The sequence below is a fragment of the Falco cherrug genome, chromosome 8 (genome assembly GCF_023634085.1).
Source record: "Falco cherrug isolate bFalChe1 chromosome 8, bFalChe1.pri, whole genome shotgun sequence".
NCBI lineage: Eukaryota > Metazoa > Chordata > Aves > Falconiformes > Falconidae > Falco > Falco cherrug.
In genome coordinates, this window is record NC_073704.1 from 47,567,024 (window position 1) to 47,580,629 (window position 13,606).

At 45.3% G+C, this 13,606-nt stretch overlaps 1 protein-coding gene across 2 annotated transcripts in view; it reads right to left on the reverse strand.

The window, feature by feature from the left end:
• The window catches only part of KCNIP1 (potassium voltage-gated channel interacting protein 1), a 436,769-nt gene that overhangs the window by 275,607 nt on the left and 147,556 nt on the right, over positions 1 to 13,606 (reverse strand). The window contains exon 1 of one of the 2 annotated variants that reach the window (XM_027810329.2): positions 75 to 318. The exons of the other annotated variant lie outside the window; for it this stretch is intronic. Within the exon in view, the coding sequence (XP_027666130.1) occupies positions 75 to 135 (61 nt within the window). The 5' untranslated portion in view covers positions 136 to 318. Of the gene's footprint in view, positions 1 to 74; positions 319 to 13,606 lie in introns of those variants that run through there. 2 annotated transcript variants of the gene reach the window in all.

The following is a 13,606-nucleotide window of genomic DNA, read 5'->3' on the forward strand; positions in this document are numbered from 1 at the left end:
CTCCCTTCCTAATATAAATTTCTGTCCTAGCAAATACACAGAAGGGACAGGAAAAGCAAAACAGGAGGTCTTACCTTTTGATGGTCGTCTTTGTTTCGTTTGTAGAGAAGAGAACGTACCCATTACAGCACCCATTGCAAAAGCTACTTGTGAGTTTTTTGGGAGGATTTATTTTGGCTGGGTTTTTTTTATTCTTCTCACCCACCCTGCCACTGCCAGTGAACAAAATCTATGTGAAATGCCCCCAAGAACAAAAACAAGACAGAGGAAGTCAAGAGAAGAAAGAAAAGAAGAAAGGAGGAGGGAAAAAGCAAAGCACTGCAGCTCAGCGTTCAGCAAGCGTTAAGCTTTGAGGTTTTTTTTTTTTTTTTTTTTTAAGTCAACACACATGCACTGACTCACAGCCGGCTGCACTGTTATTATTCAAAACAGCTCCCCATCAAAATTTAAATGCTAGGTAGATTCCCTCAGACCAGAGCTGGCAGCAGATGCATCAAAATATTTACTGGAGCACAGCCACATAAACACACAGGCTAATTCTTCCTCTCACTCCCTTATGGCTCCAACCAGCAGCCTGTAGGTCTAGCGAGGGAGCATCAGTGCATCTCTTCCAGTGCATACTAAACTGGAGTCCTGTAGACATGCTGAGTGTCTCGGGGGGAAGCCAGGGCTTTGGGCTGGGTACCAATTCGGAATGAATGGAAATCTTCTGAGTGGGAAACGATAGTGAGCAAGGCATCAAAGCCCCAGCTGCGCAGACTACATGCTCCTGCTAATTAAGAGTCTGACAGAAAGGTAGGAAGCAGCAATCTCTAACAGTCTTCTCAAGCAGGAAAGTCAGGGGAAAATAAGTGCAGCAGGGCAAACAGAAAATTGTGTATCCTTTCCTTCGCATCCTTTCTCATGCACCAGAAACAGGTGTAAGACAGTTGTTAATAACTTATTTTTCTGCAAAGTATGTATGTGCACATCCTTTTTAAAGGATATTAAAACAACAAACTTGAAACAAAATTTTGCAAACATCCAGGAACTCAGAGGATTTAGGACAATTCTCAGCATTTTATTCAGTTCTGTCACATTTCAAAAAAACTGTTATGCATCCTGTTACGTTTTCTCAGAAAGTGAAATCACAAGTGCTCAGCTACAGAAAGAGTTAAATATACTAAGGCAGCCATCAGAACCAGAATTAATTTGTTATTTACACATGGTGACTGAGATTAAGGCAGCATCTGTGCTAATGCTGTGGTTTTTTGAAAAAAAAAAAAAAAAAAATCATTCCTACACCAGAGACCAAAGCACCTTGTCTCAACAGGTTTCCCAGCTTTCCTCTAACTTTGCAGTAAAGATTTCAGGAAACACAGATCCCAGAGCCCCCAGGATAGAAAAAGCACAGCATCCATATCCCTGGAGGTAAAGCCCATGCTCACAAGCTGCCAGCAACGGCACCTTTGCATGCACAGGTGTATTTGCATCCCTAGTACATACCAGCAAAGAGCTTTCAATTAGTCCCTAGTTGCAAAAGGCATTACGCACAATAATTCCTCCCTCCCCCCCCCCCCCCCCCCCCCCGTTTTACAACTCAAAACACAGTAATTGAACTTCTTCTGAGGAATGTCTGAAGTAAGGTCCTGTTTAGATACCAGAGTCCTGAACTGAACCATACCAGTTTGCAAAGTACCCACGACTTGGGGCACACAGTGTGGCCGTTGCCATTGGGGGCAGGAGCCTGTACTGGCTTGTGCAATGCCTTGGCTGCCCCCAGTTTCCTCCCCCAAACCACACGGCTGCAGTCCCACAGCCCCTGGGCTACCAGGATTCTCCAGCTTTCCAGACCCAGATGGGGATCTCTCAGACTAAGATCTCCACAAGGCACTGAAAAGCTCTATAAGATTCTTAAGCTCTTTTTTATTTAAATATTTATATTTATTTTATGAATATTTTATTTGTGTTTACACATTAAAATATTAGATAGACTGCAGCGTGCATGTGGAAAATCACTGCTGTTGGTATCCGTGCACACAATAAAGGCTGCAGGGTGACCAGAGGCCACGGCAGATGTGCCCTCACGTAACAGCAGCTGCTTCACACCACAGCTGCCAAGATGAGAAACCAGCAGGTAAGGATGTGCCTGGATATGTCCTTTCTCCTGCAAACAGGGAGAAAAGAGAGATGGTGAGGCTCTTGTTTGGCAGGCTGGGTTTGCACCACCTTTGCTACCTCCAAGATACGTCACTACCCTTACGGGACACTGGTGCCATGACAGAGCCTCCATGGGTCTTGGGGCAGGAGCCGTGCTCCTGTAACTGAGCGGTCACTCCTGGATCAGTCCTTCACCAGCAAGTAAGGCTGCGGTGGTCCTGCCTCCCCCCCAGCAGGAGTTCTCAGTGCCATCGCTGGGCTCCTCTATTGGAAACAAGACAGCAAAAAGCATCCTACCACCAAAAGTAACAGCTGCCAGTGGGGTGCTGTGCTCTCCTTTCCTCTGCTCCCAGGCATGATGTCTCCAAGATGTCAAAACCAAAAACCTCCTCAACCTAGCAAAGCTGTTGCTAGCAGAAGTCAATAAGCTGCAGCTCCTGTCACATTGTCCACTCACAAAACCACACATCAGTTGACTCATGCACTGGGAAAACCAGTGTTAATCATCTAAAGAGCTCCAAAGTAGCAGGTTGGAAAGAACTACATGGATTATCACAGAATCATTTATGTTGAAAAAGACCTTTAAGATCATCGGGTCCAACTGTTAACCCAGCACTGCCAAGTCCACCACTAAACCCTGTCCCTAAGCACTGCATCTCTGTCTTGTAAACACCTCCAGGGATGGTGATTCCACCACCTCCCTGGGCAGCTTATTCCAGGGCTTGACCACCCTTTTGGTGAAGAAATCTTTCCTAATATCCAACCTAACCCCCCCCGATGTAATCTGAGACTGTTTCCTCTTGTCCTATCACTTGTTACAGAGAAGAAGAGATTGACACCCACCTCACTACAACCTCCTTTCAGCAAAAAGCACCTAGAAAGTAGCTCCTTCAGGACTCCTCCTGACATCGGCTGGATCCCAGCCATGCAGAAAGGGCTCGGCCTGGGAGTGACAGACTAGGTTGCCCATATGGTGAGATACCCTAGAAAAAAGTAATTTAGGAAGATAAAATTGCATCCCTGATGCTGCACACTTGATTTACTTGAAACGGCATGGTATATGAAGGCGGAGGGCAAATGTGAATATTTGGTTTTCTTGAAACTTGAAAGAAAGAAAAATTTATCTTGGCTGGAAACCAGTATTGACAGTTACCTATGAAATCATGAGGATAAATGGTTACATGCATTTTTGCTTGTATGACTCAAATATACAAGAATGGGGACAAGAGGAAAGACCACGTCTGTGCCTGGGTGGATGAGTACAGAATCTCAGATCACCAGTTCAAAAGCAGCTGCTTTCCCTCACAGCTGAAAATTAAGACCTCAGAGGAACAGAAGCATCATAAACACTAATGAATTAGGGTATTTACCACAGCAGGCAGGATATCCCTTTCCTCAAAGGTGACCATCCAAATTTATCAGCCTCAGAGATAATACTTGAGTCATAACAAGTGCTGACGATCACCCTCTATCTGAGAAGCTGAATTTTCAGAGTATCCTCTTTAGGGGTAAGATGAAGGCTCAGCTCTGCCTGTGACAGCGAAACACACAGTTCTAGCTGTGGGTACCTAAGCCAGCATCCTTGGTAAGAGCTGCTAGCAGAGGATCAAAGGTAACTCGGGGAAATTAGATGCTGTATTGTAGTGAACCTGCCTGCAGCCCCGGTACCGATGTAGCACTCCAGAGCCCAGTGTGGCTCACTGCCCCGCGCAGCCTGGTACCCCCGCTGCACCCTGTGGGGCTCTCTCACAGCACAACTTACACACAGTTCTCCGGCATTTGCTTGCACAGCTGAAGGTACGTACATACCACTTTGCAATGCCTGCGCCACGCCTACACTCATTCACTTTCTGACAAAAAGTCCATGCCACAGGTGACTTGTGTGCCCGCCCCAGCAGTCACTGCTAAAGAAGGGGGAGTGCCCTCTGGGGAGGGGTGACAGGCAGGCACACACTAGGTGTGCACAGGTACAGCAATGCACCAAAAGCATCCATCGGGGTACGGCTCTGCCCAAATGGAAGCCTGTGTATACACTCAGCCAAGCGCTTGGTGCTGGGTGCTGACCTCCTGAGCCAGATCAGCAGGGCAAATGTATCCCCATGGGTCACCACTAATCCATCATTATTGTCTGCCAGTGATTAAACCCCATTCCATCTTTTTACTACTACTATATACCATACGTAATAAATTCTGCCTACTGACTAACAAAACCATGACCTTCACTGACCCTCTTCCTGATCTCTTTCTGCCTCTTAACTCTATACTACTGCTTTTAATAAGCATCTGTGAGACTTGGAAACATGAGAGCGAAGTAGACAGACACTGGCAGTGATGTAAATGCTTATTTGTTGGGTGCAGCCAGAAGGATTGGTCGAATAAGCAGTTCCATTATTTTTAATAAATGCAAATATAGTATCTTCAATTAGGGAATCATAATACCAGCTAGTTAATATTGGTACGGGATGGAAATCTCCCGGGAGCAAGGTCACTGGGATCAGTACAGCTTTGCTCCCTGACACAAGAACAGGTCCTCTTCCCACTAAAGACAACTGGTGTGAAATGGAGCCAGACCACGCCTGCATTATAACTGTCCTGAACTACGCATTTCTGGGATTTTTGTGGGTATATGCAGGAAAATAGAGGGGGAAGTTGGTTTTTTTCATCATGCAGAGATGTGGACCGTTGCCAGGAGAAAACACCCTCCCCTAAGCACAGTATCCAGGGACATAATCTCTGGTTTATCAGCCATCCTCTCTTCTAAAAGGCAAAGCTGGCAACATCACACGGATCTGTAGGACTAACAACGGAATGTCTCAGTCATACCCAGATTTTAAAACTTAGGACATTGGTGAAATTCATTCTGATGGCTTTTTTTTTTTCTCCCAAAGTACAGCAATGATCGTTTGCATAATATGAACACAAATAAAACCTGAAAGCAGCCTGTTTATAGCAAGCCCTTGTCATTCACTCTGTATCTACTAGCTTTGAGCAGTTCCAGGTGGGTTCTTGCTTTAAAAAGTCTAAATAGAGCTGGAAGTGACTGGAAGTGACTGCTTCCTCTTCCCTTCTGGGTGTTTTAGGAATGAGACTTAGCCGGCATTGGCCAGAGTTTCTTGCTATGCACTAAAGACTAAAGGAATTGCATTTTTCATATTCCGGTAACTAACAGTTCTTTCAGGGAAGCCTTTTACACTGACCCAACAAGGAGTGTTTCACTTTAAGCCAGAGGTGACTTTCAGTTCACCTAAGCAGCTACTTTTTTTCTTGAGGCTGAATGTAAACAGTCCTTGTGAGAAGCAGCTGAGAGTGTACAAGTAGCAGACTGGGAGCTGGGAGGATGCCACATGAGCACTGACACAGAAATGCCAGGACTCCTGCGTTCAGCTGTGCCCACTCAACTGTAGCCTGGATGGAGGGTTGTAATTGGGACCCACCAACACCAGCCCAATTATCGTGAAGTGCTCTGGCACAAACCCGCCTCCAGCCATGGCAACAAGCTGGGTCCCCCCAGCAACAACAAATGCAGTCACTTCTGTGATAATCTGGGCATAGATTCCTCCATAAGAGATGGCAGCTGGGGAGGAACGGGAGACATGAATTTTGCATTGATTGCACCCGCAGTGATATGGCAGAAGCTTGCAGAAGCTGCCTGTGCACCATGAGAGCTGCCCACAGGCTCTTGTCCTCTCTTCCAGCTCGCTCTGATTTTTAAAGCAGTTCATGAAACACTGAGACTTGGCTATCTGGGGGAAAAAAATAAAAATCAAAAGCAAGAAGAAAAATGTTCCTTTTCTAAGAGAATGAAATGAGAGTTTCTGTTGCTTAGCAAATTTTTAACCAGTTGCTGTCCTCATCTGTCTGTGCCAGAACATCCTCTGCCAAGTGCTTTGCCTGACCCTAAGCCCAAGGCTCTGCAGAAGACCTGGTGGAGATTTTCTGAGCCATGACCTGCCCAATTGCTGGAGTCACTGCTTTGGGTGAGGAATTACAGAGAGCACATCTACCTCAGTATGCTGTAGCACTCCAGACATGCCCCCAGTGTCACTGAAAGACTCATCCTTCAGGTCACCTCGGTGCCGAGGCTCCAGGCAGCAGCACTCCACACAGGCACAGACCAACTATGGAAGACCAAGGTGCAAAAGCATGGTAGGAAATGAATAAAAATAGCTCCAGCTGGACCCTGAAGAGATGATGAAGAAATAATCACCATCATGAGCACATGCATAGAGCCTGGGATGCTCACAAGCCTCCATAGTGCAGCCCCTCCCAGACTGAACCCGCAAGACTCCAAGGAGCAGCAGAAAGACAGGCACACCATTTATCTTGTAGTAGCAGTCATTTTCTTTCTGTTTATTTCTCTGTTATTATTAAAAATTAGGTTAGACTGCTAACATTTCAGTTACACGAACCAAAACACTTAAGGTGTGTTTATTTACTGCAAATATATATTAACTTATTGAAATTGTCCCAGTTCAAATCAGAAAGGCACCCAGCTGAGAAAAGTCCACCTACTGAAGAAACACACACAACCACTCCAAAGATCTATGGAGATAAATTTAAGCAGCATGTGACCATCTGCTCTGCCACTGAAAAACAGGTTGATCATAGAGACCAAGACGAGGCAGCTTTTTGCTGGTCTATACCTGTAAAAATTGTTTGGGGAAACTTTTTGAGCTATCCTTTACCTTCTTATTATGCTAAGGATAAACTGGGTCTTCCTATTCCAGATTTTCACAAAGTCAGAATTCACCCCAGAAGTAGTTTCTTTTTTCCTAGCACGTATTTTTTGGAAGTGTTTCTTCCAAGAAAGAAACAACACACAAGAGCCTAATTTTTTTCCTCTTTTTCTCTACTCATGAGCCATTATAATAAACAGGGAAGTTTTCAAAGACATCTTTTGTTCTTTGTAAGGACAAGGTAGTGGAACAGGAGCTATTAAAAGATTCATTACTGCACCTCTACAGACCCAAAGCAAAGTCTAGCTTAGCCAGACCTCAGAAGCCAGATGTCCTCCATTCTATTTTGATGGAAATATATTTTTCATTACATGAAAGCCAGTGAATAATAATGGTTAGAAATCAAATGCAATAGATGAGTCTTAAAGCTCTGTGGTCTAGATCTTCATGTACGTATGGCTGTGACAATATTAAGGCATTGGAAAGCCACTTGTTTTCCAGTCTATAGCAAATACAGCTATGCAAAACAAAACAAAATAAATGCAGTGGTCATTTAATGCCACCAAACAGGGAACAAAAAGCCAGGTGTTGAGGTCTGAGCAGTAAGGGCTGCTCCTCCTTAACATCCCAAGAAGGAGACTAGAGAACGGAGCTGGCATTTGGCATTGTATTGCTCAGAACAAGGAGTCAAGTCCTGGACTCCTGAAATTGAGACCAGATGTCCCTGCTCTGCTCTGGTCTTTCTTCACCACTGCAGCTGCACACAGGTATGCATGGACATACACATTTGTGTACTTAAAGAAAAAAAGAATATGGTATTTTTCAGCCCATATGAAGCAGTGTAGTGAGCGCTGAAAATAAAACTGCATTATTGTCTGCTGGCTTCTCTTTGTTATAGTAATAAAACTGGGCAGAACTCCACAGAGCAGACCTAATGTTGGCCCTAAGTATGTCACACTCCAAAATAGCTGAGAGCTCAGGAAGAGAATACTGCACATTGCTAGGGACAACTTCAACAGCACGAGGCAGACATGAGTTTGTATCTTTGGTTGGAGTGTTTCTTCTGTAAACAGGGGGAGATTGTTTCCAGATAAAAACTGGAAAGAATAGGAGAGAGATGAAACCTGGGCAAAGCGCTTGCTCTGGAGGGTGGCATGAAGAAATGCCCGCTGGCAGGAGAAGAGGGATGCTGCGGGAGCACAGAGGGGGGCTGTCCTGGACCCCTGCTGCCAGAGGGAGGGAGGGAACACTGACAGAGGGGTAGAGGACACTGTGCTGAACCCTTTGAAGGTGATGACAAGACACTATAGCTAGGCAGAAGGCAAGAGAGCCAGGGGACAATCAGAAAAGGTCGAGGGTCCTGGTGTGCCAAAATAAAAAAGGTGGTGGTGAACAACAGTGGTGTGGATTCGTAAATAAAAAAGGTGGTGGTGAACAACAGTGGTGTGGATTCGTCTGGTGAAGAGATGTAGCTGAGCAGAGGCCAGGAAGCAGGAATAGAAAACGGCTGGGCTGTTCCCCAGAACACGAGGCTTTGGCAAGGAAAGTGCCTGTAAAAGGTGGGGTTTCATGATAAGAAAAGAGAAAAACCGGGAGAATTTCATAACAGCATCTATCTTGGAGGGAAAGAAGGATGGGGGTCAGTCCTGAAACCAGGCTGCAGAGCCAGGAAGCATGTCTGGCACAGCCAAGGACAGCCAGGAGGAGGCTGCACACAGAGGAATCAAGAACTGCAACTTTTGTTCTCTGTTTGCCATTACAGTAGTGCCTAAGGATGAAAAAGCTCACATTTCAGTAATGAAAACCATCTATTACCCCATGAAATCTGTTTGAACGTTGTGCCAAGTGAAGTCTTGTCTTTCAAAAATATAAAATCCATACATGAGAAACTTCAAGAAGATCTGAAGCAGAAAACCATGAGAAATATTAGAACCATCAGGCCACAGAGAAGGCTGGGAAGCAGGACACCACTGCCATGGCACTGTGGTGACTGCATCCAAAAAAGTTAACGTCATTTGAAAACAGGTATATGGATGTGAATGTAATGTGTTAAGGCACCTCTCACATACGGAACAATGGGAGGACTTTTTAAGGGAATTTTGGCAGCCAATGGTTAACAGAAGATCCCAAAAGCCTTTTCCCTTTGCAGAAAGAAAGGCCAGGGCAGAGATGCTGCATCACACCGTGTACCACAAACCTGACTGAGACTGGCCTGTGTAAGATGAATACAGTAACGTGGCTGCCAGGTGGGCATTTAATCCCGGTCCCTGTGATGGCAGTGACAGCAGCAATGGCAATATTCACAAAATAGGCACTTGGCTGATAAAAATACTCCAGGGAACACCAAGCAGCCAACCCAAACACCAGGTAGATTCACAAACAGACTCAGTAAACCAACTTTTTATCTTAATACACGAGCATTTCTATTGCAACCACAGCCTCTATGAACATAACGGAGGAAGTGTACAGCTAAATTAACAGGCTCAGACTGGTATATATTGCAACCAAACACAGAAAAAGATCCCAGGGAAACGTGTCCTGGTGCATGATGACAAGGACATCTCTCCCAACAGCTGGGACAGGCAGTGCTGGAGTGTAGCATGTACTTGCCCCCTCACTCACACACCCAGCATCAGCTCAGCACTGCCTGAACTTACAAACTAAGCAAGCTGAGCGACAGACAAGAATTCAATGGTGTTTTGTTCCCAGAAGCACTAAAGAGAATGTGTCAAAACTATACAAAGAAAGCAAACAACAAATGTCAATCCAGGTTGACAGCTAGTTTCACTTCTGTCTTGTGATAATGGTCAAAGAGGCCTTATTGAGAAAGAAAAAGCAGTTTTTAATTGTTTGGTATTTCCATGAATGACTGATAAATTGACTCTAAAGAATTTTACAGTCAATGAAGTTCACTTCAGTGAGAAGAGGGTAGAGAAGACATCCAGGTGATCTTGGATCCCTGCTTTCCTTTTGCTTTAGTGCACTTCAAAGAAATGTACCAAACTAACCACGTCTAATTCAGGTCATTGAAGGGATGCACATACCGCTGGGTAACTAATGTGGATAGTTAACCAGCTATTTCTGTTCTCACCATAGGGCCTTACAATAGAAAACAAGAGCAGCCATTAGACACCCCTAGGTAAGTTCAGCTTCTGTCAAATTAAATCACATCAGGTGAAAAATATGTTAAATAAGAGGGTATACTGTTTCTACACAGAATTATAGAGTCATTTAGGTTGGAAAAGACCTTCAAGATCATTAAGTCCAACCATTAACCTGGCACTGCCAGTCTGCTGTGGTCCCCAAGTGCCACATCTATATGTCTTTTAAATCCCTCTAGAGATGGTGACGCAACCACTTCCCTGGGCAGCCTATTCCATGGCTTGATAATCCTTTTGGTGAAGAAATTTTTCCTTTTATCTAATCTAAACCTCCCCTGGTGCAACTTGAGGCCGTTTCCTCTTGTCCTGTCACTTGTTACCTGGAGAAGAGACCGACCCCCCCTGCCTACAGCCCCTGTCAGGCAGCTGCGGGGAGCGATAAGGTCCCCCCAGAGCCCCCTCCTCTCCAGACTAACCCCCCCAGTTCCCTCCGCCGCCCCTCCCAGGACTTGTGCCCCAGCCCCTTCCCCAGCCCCGTGCCCGGCTCTGGACACGCTCCAGCCCCTCCACGTCCCTCTGGCCGTGAGGGGCCCAAACCCGAACCCAGGGTTCGAGGGGTGGCCTCACCAGTGCCGAGCACAGGGGGACGGGCACTGCCCTGGCCCTGCTGGCCACGCTGTCCCGGCTACGAGCCAGGGTGCTGCTGGCCTCCTTGGCCACCCGGGCACGCTGCTGGCTCCTGCCCAGCTGGCCACCAGCCCCCCCAGCCCCTTCCGCGCCGGGCAGCTCCCAGCCCCCTGCCCCAGCCCGCAGCGCTGGGGGGGCTGTCGTGCCCCCGGGGCAGGACCCGGCACTCGGCCTTGTTGAACCTCCTCCAGCTGGGCTGGGCCCCTCGGCCCGGCCTGCCCAGGTCCCTCTGCAGAGCCTGCTGCCCCCGGCACATCAGCTGTCCCCCAGCCTGGTGTCCCTGCAACCCGCCTGGGGGTGCGCCCCGTCCCCTCGCCCAGCCCCTTGGTAAAGATGCCAGGGTGCTGTTGGACTTCTTGGCCACCTGGGCAAGTAAATCAGTATTATTTCTTTCTGAATGTTCCAGGAATGCACACCAGGCACGGATGGTCCCCTGGCCATGTCCTGCTAGAAGGTGCTCTAGAAAAGGAAGACTTTTCCGTTTTCTAATCATTGATGACATCACGCTTTAACTGAAATGACATACAACTTTCATTGCATCATTTCCTAACTTTCAAAATAAACACAACTTTCTTAATGAAGATTCATAATTTTTTGTTTATGTTCTGTGCTGTAATCTTTCCTGCTGGAAAAAAAAAACTGATAGGATTATTCCACTGAAATGTTTGCTGTTTGAAGCTGGATAAAACAATGCATTAAAATGGAGATTAGCTTGGCAAGCTTCATTAAGATAGGTAAGCACTAACACCTCCCAAACTCATATCCTGCACACCAAACAGCCAGGTTTATACATGTCTCAATTTTCCATCCTGCAAATGCACATCTTCTGATGCTCCATCTGTACAACCTGCTTGCAGTAAATTAAGAGTTTCATTTTGATACAAAAGTGCCCCTCAGTACATTGACATCAGTTTACCATATTGCCTGGAAGTATCTTGATTTGTTGTTTATGTGTATTGAACTACACTACTTTTGTGCAACACGGAGCAGACTCTTTGTAGCAGACTGGGCACAAAGAGGTTTTGAAGTTGAGATGTGGCATCTGCCTTGAATACCCAACTAAAACCAGATTATGCCTGATACCTTGCTACAGCAATCCCAGTGAAAAGCAAGCTTAGGAACAATTGTCAGCTGTCAGCAGGGCAGTGGTTGACCAGTATCTATGTAAGCAATCATGGGGAATCACATGGTCCCTATGGAAACCACGAGTTCTGTGACCTGTGCAATGATTACTGCCAGCAGTTAATATACTGAAGTCATTCACCAAATTAAAATCAAGACTATATTGCACCAGAAGGATCATGCTCCAACCTACATATACAAGTAAATGTAAATTAAGTGGGATTGGGGATGACTGAGAAAGTAGCATAATAGCATGATTTTTAGATTGAAACCTCCTTACCATGGGACCCACAGGACAAAATAAGGTTTTTAATTTGGTTGGCATCACAGGAAAAAAAATTAAGTAATTTCAGGTAGCTCCCAGGTAGTTAAATTCACTGACATTTCCAATAAATGTTGTCAGGATTCATGAAATCCTGAAATAATGACAGCTAAACTCTCCCTTCCTTTGATCAAAGGAAAACAGCAGTTTTGGGTTTTTTTTTTTGGGGGGGGGAAAGGTTTGGAAAATCTGTTTCTTAAGCAGCTAGTTTTTATCTAGATTCAGTGGCATTATTACATGGCAGAACTACACGGAACTACAAAGATACAATGTGAAAAATACACTGTTATGACACTGAAAACTCTTGACAAATTTGGAGGTCTGTGCATTTTTCAGAGAATCACCTGTTTTGGGGAGTAACTGCAGTGTCCCTGTAATGTGTTTGTCTTGGCAGTACCAGTGAGTATTTCCATCTTAACTTCATTTATGTGAAAGAATTCACATTAAGGTCTCAGCAGATGAAGAATGCTTCCAATAAAAGGGATATATGCCATTCCTAGAATGCTAGCTGCTGGACTGAATTATTATTATTACAATTATATAATAACTTTCATCTTGATGCTGAAGTGCTCCCCAAATCACATCATCGGTGACAGTTATTTTCAAATTCTGTACAATACACCAATCCAGATACTCTCTGGAGTTATTAACTAATTAAAAATATTCCATTTCAAGATGTACCAATGGTAGGGTGGAGACAGCTCCAAGACAAACTGCGATGCTACTTCCATTGCTGCCAGCACACTGGTGCGTGCAATAACCCTGCAACTACAGCAAATGGACCCAAAAGTCAAATGCAGATATTCAGGTCAAAATATCTATATCACTTTTAGTTTGCTCAGCCAAGGATACCTTCAGAACTGAGTATCAACACTTTTTGGAATACATGGCCTTTAAACCTCGGGTTAAACAAGCCATGCTGGTGGAGCATGATTTCTCCTAGCCACCGAAGAGCTGACAGGGAAGCAGTGTCCCTGCTGGGCCAGCAGGGCCAAACCCGCAGCTGGAGAAAGGGTCAGCACATCATGCCACTTCAGGAAGCCATGGAGATTTCACATACACACAGGAGTCAGTCAAATGCTTCCATACCTCATGCATAGCTCCCAAACAGATATATATATGGACAGAAGAAGAAATTTCTGTTTGCAGAAAAAAATTTCCAAAGCAAACAGAATTAGTCCCTTGTCCATCGGGTGCTTTTCACAAGTGCAGAAAATTGTACTGCTATTTTTGCGTTTTCTACCCGTGCCTCTACCAGTGTCCAGAGTATACTTTGCAGTAGCCTAAGAAGTTGTCCCATACTGGATCAGTATTAGTGCAAGTACTATATAAAACTCTTGGGGTTTGTCACAGGACACCCATTTCAACATACAAACACAGACTGCATGTGCACCAAGAGTGGGCACTAAACTTCTTCGGGCAAACGAAGTACCTACTGTAGCAAATATATCATCAGCCAGCTGTTGTCTGACCTGTTTGGTGTTCTTGCAAGGCAGCCAGTGTTTTATTCCTATGCTGGACAAAGGGTGAGTGATTTATGTCCCCATAGATCCCCTTCC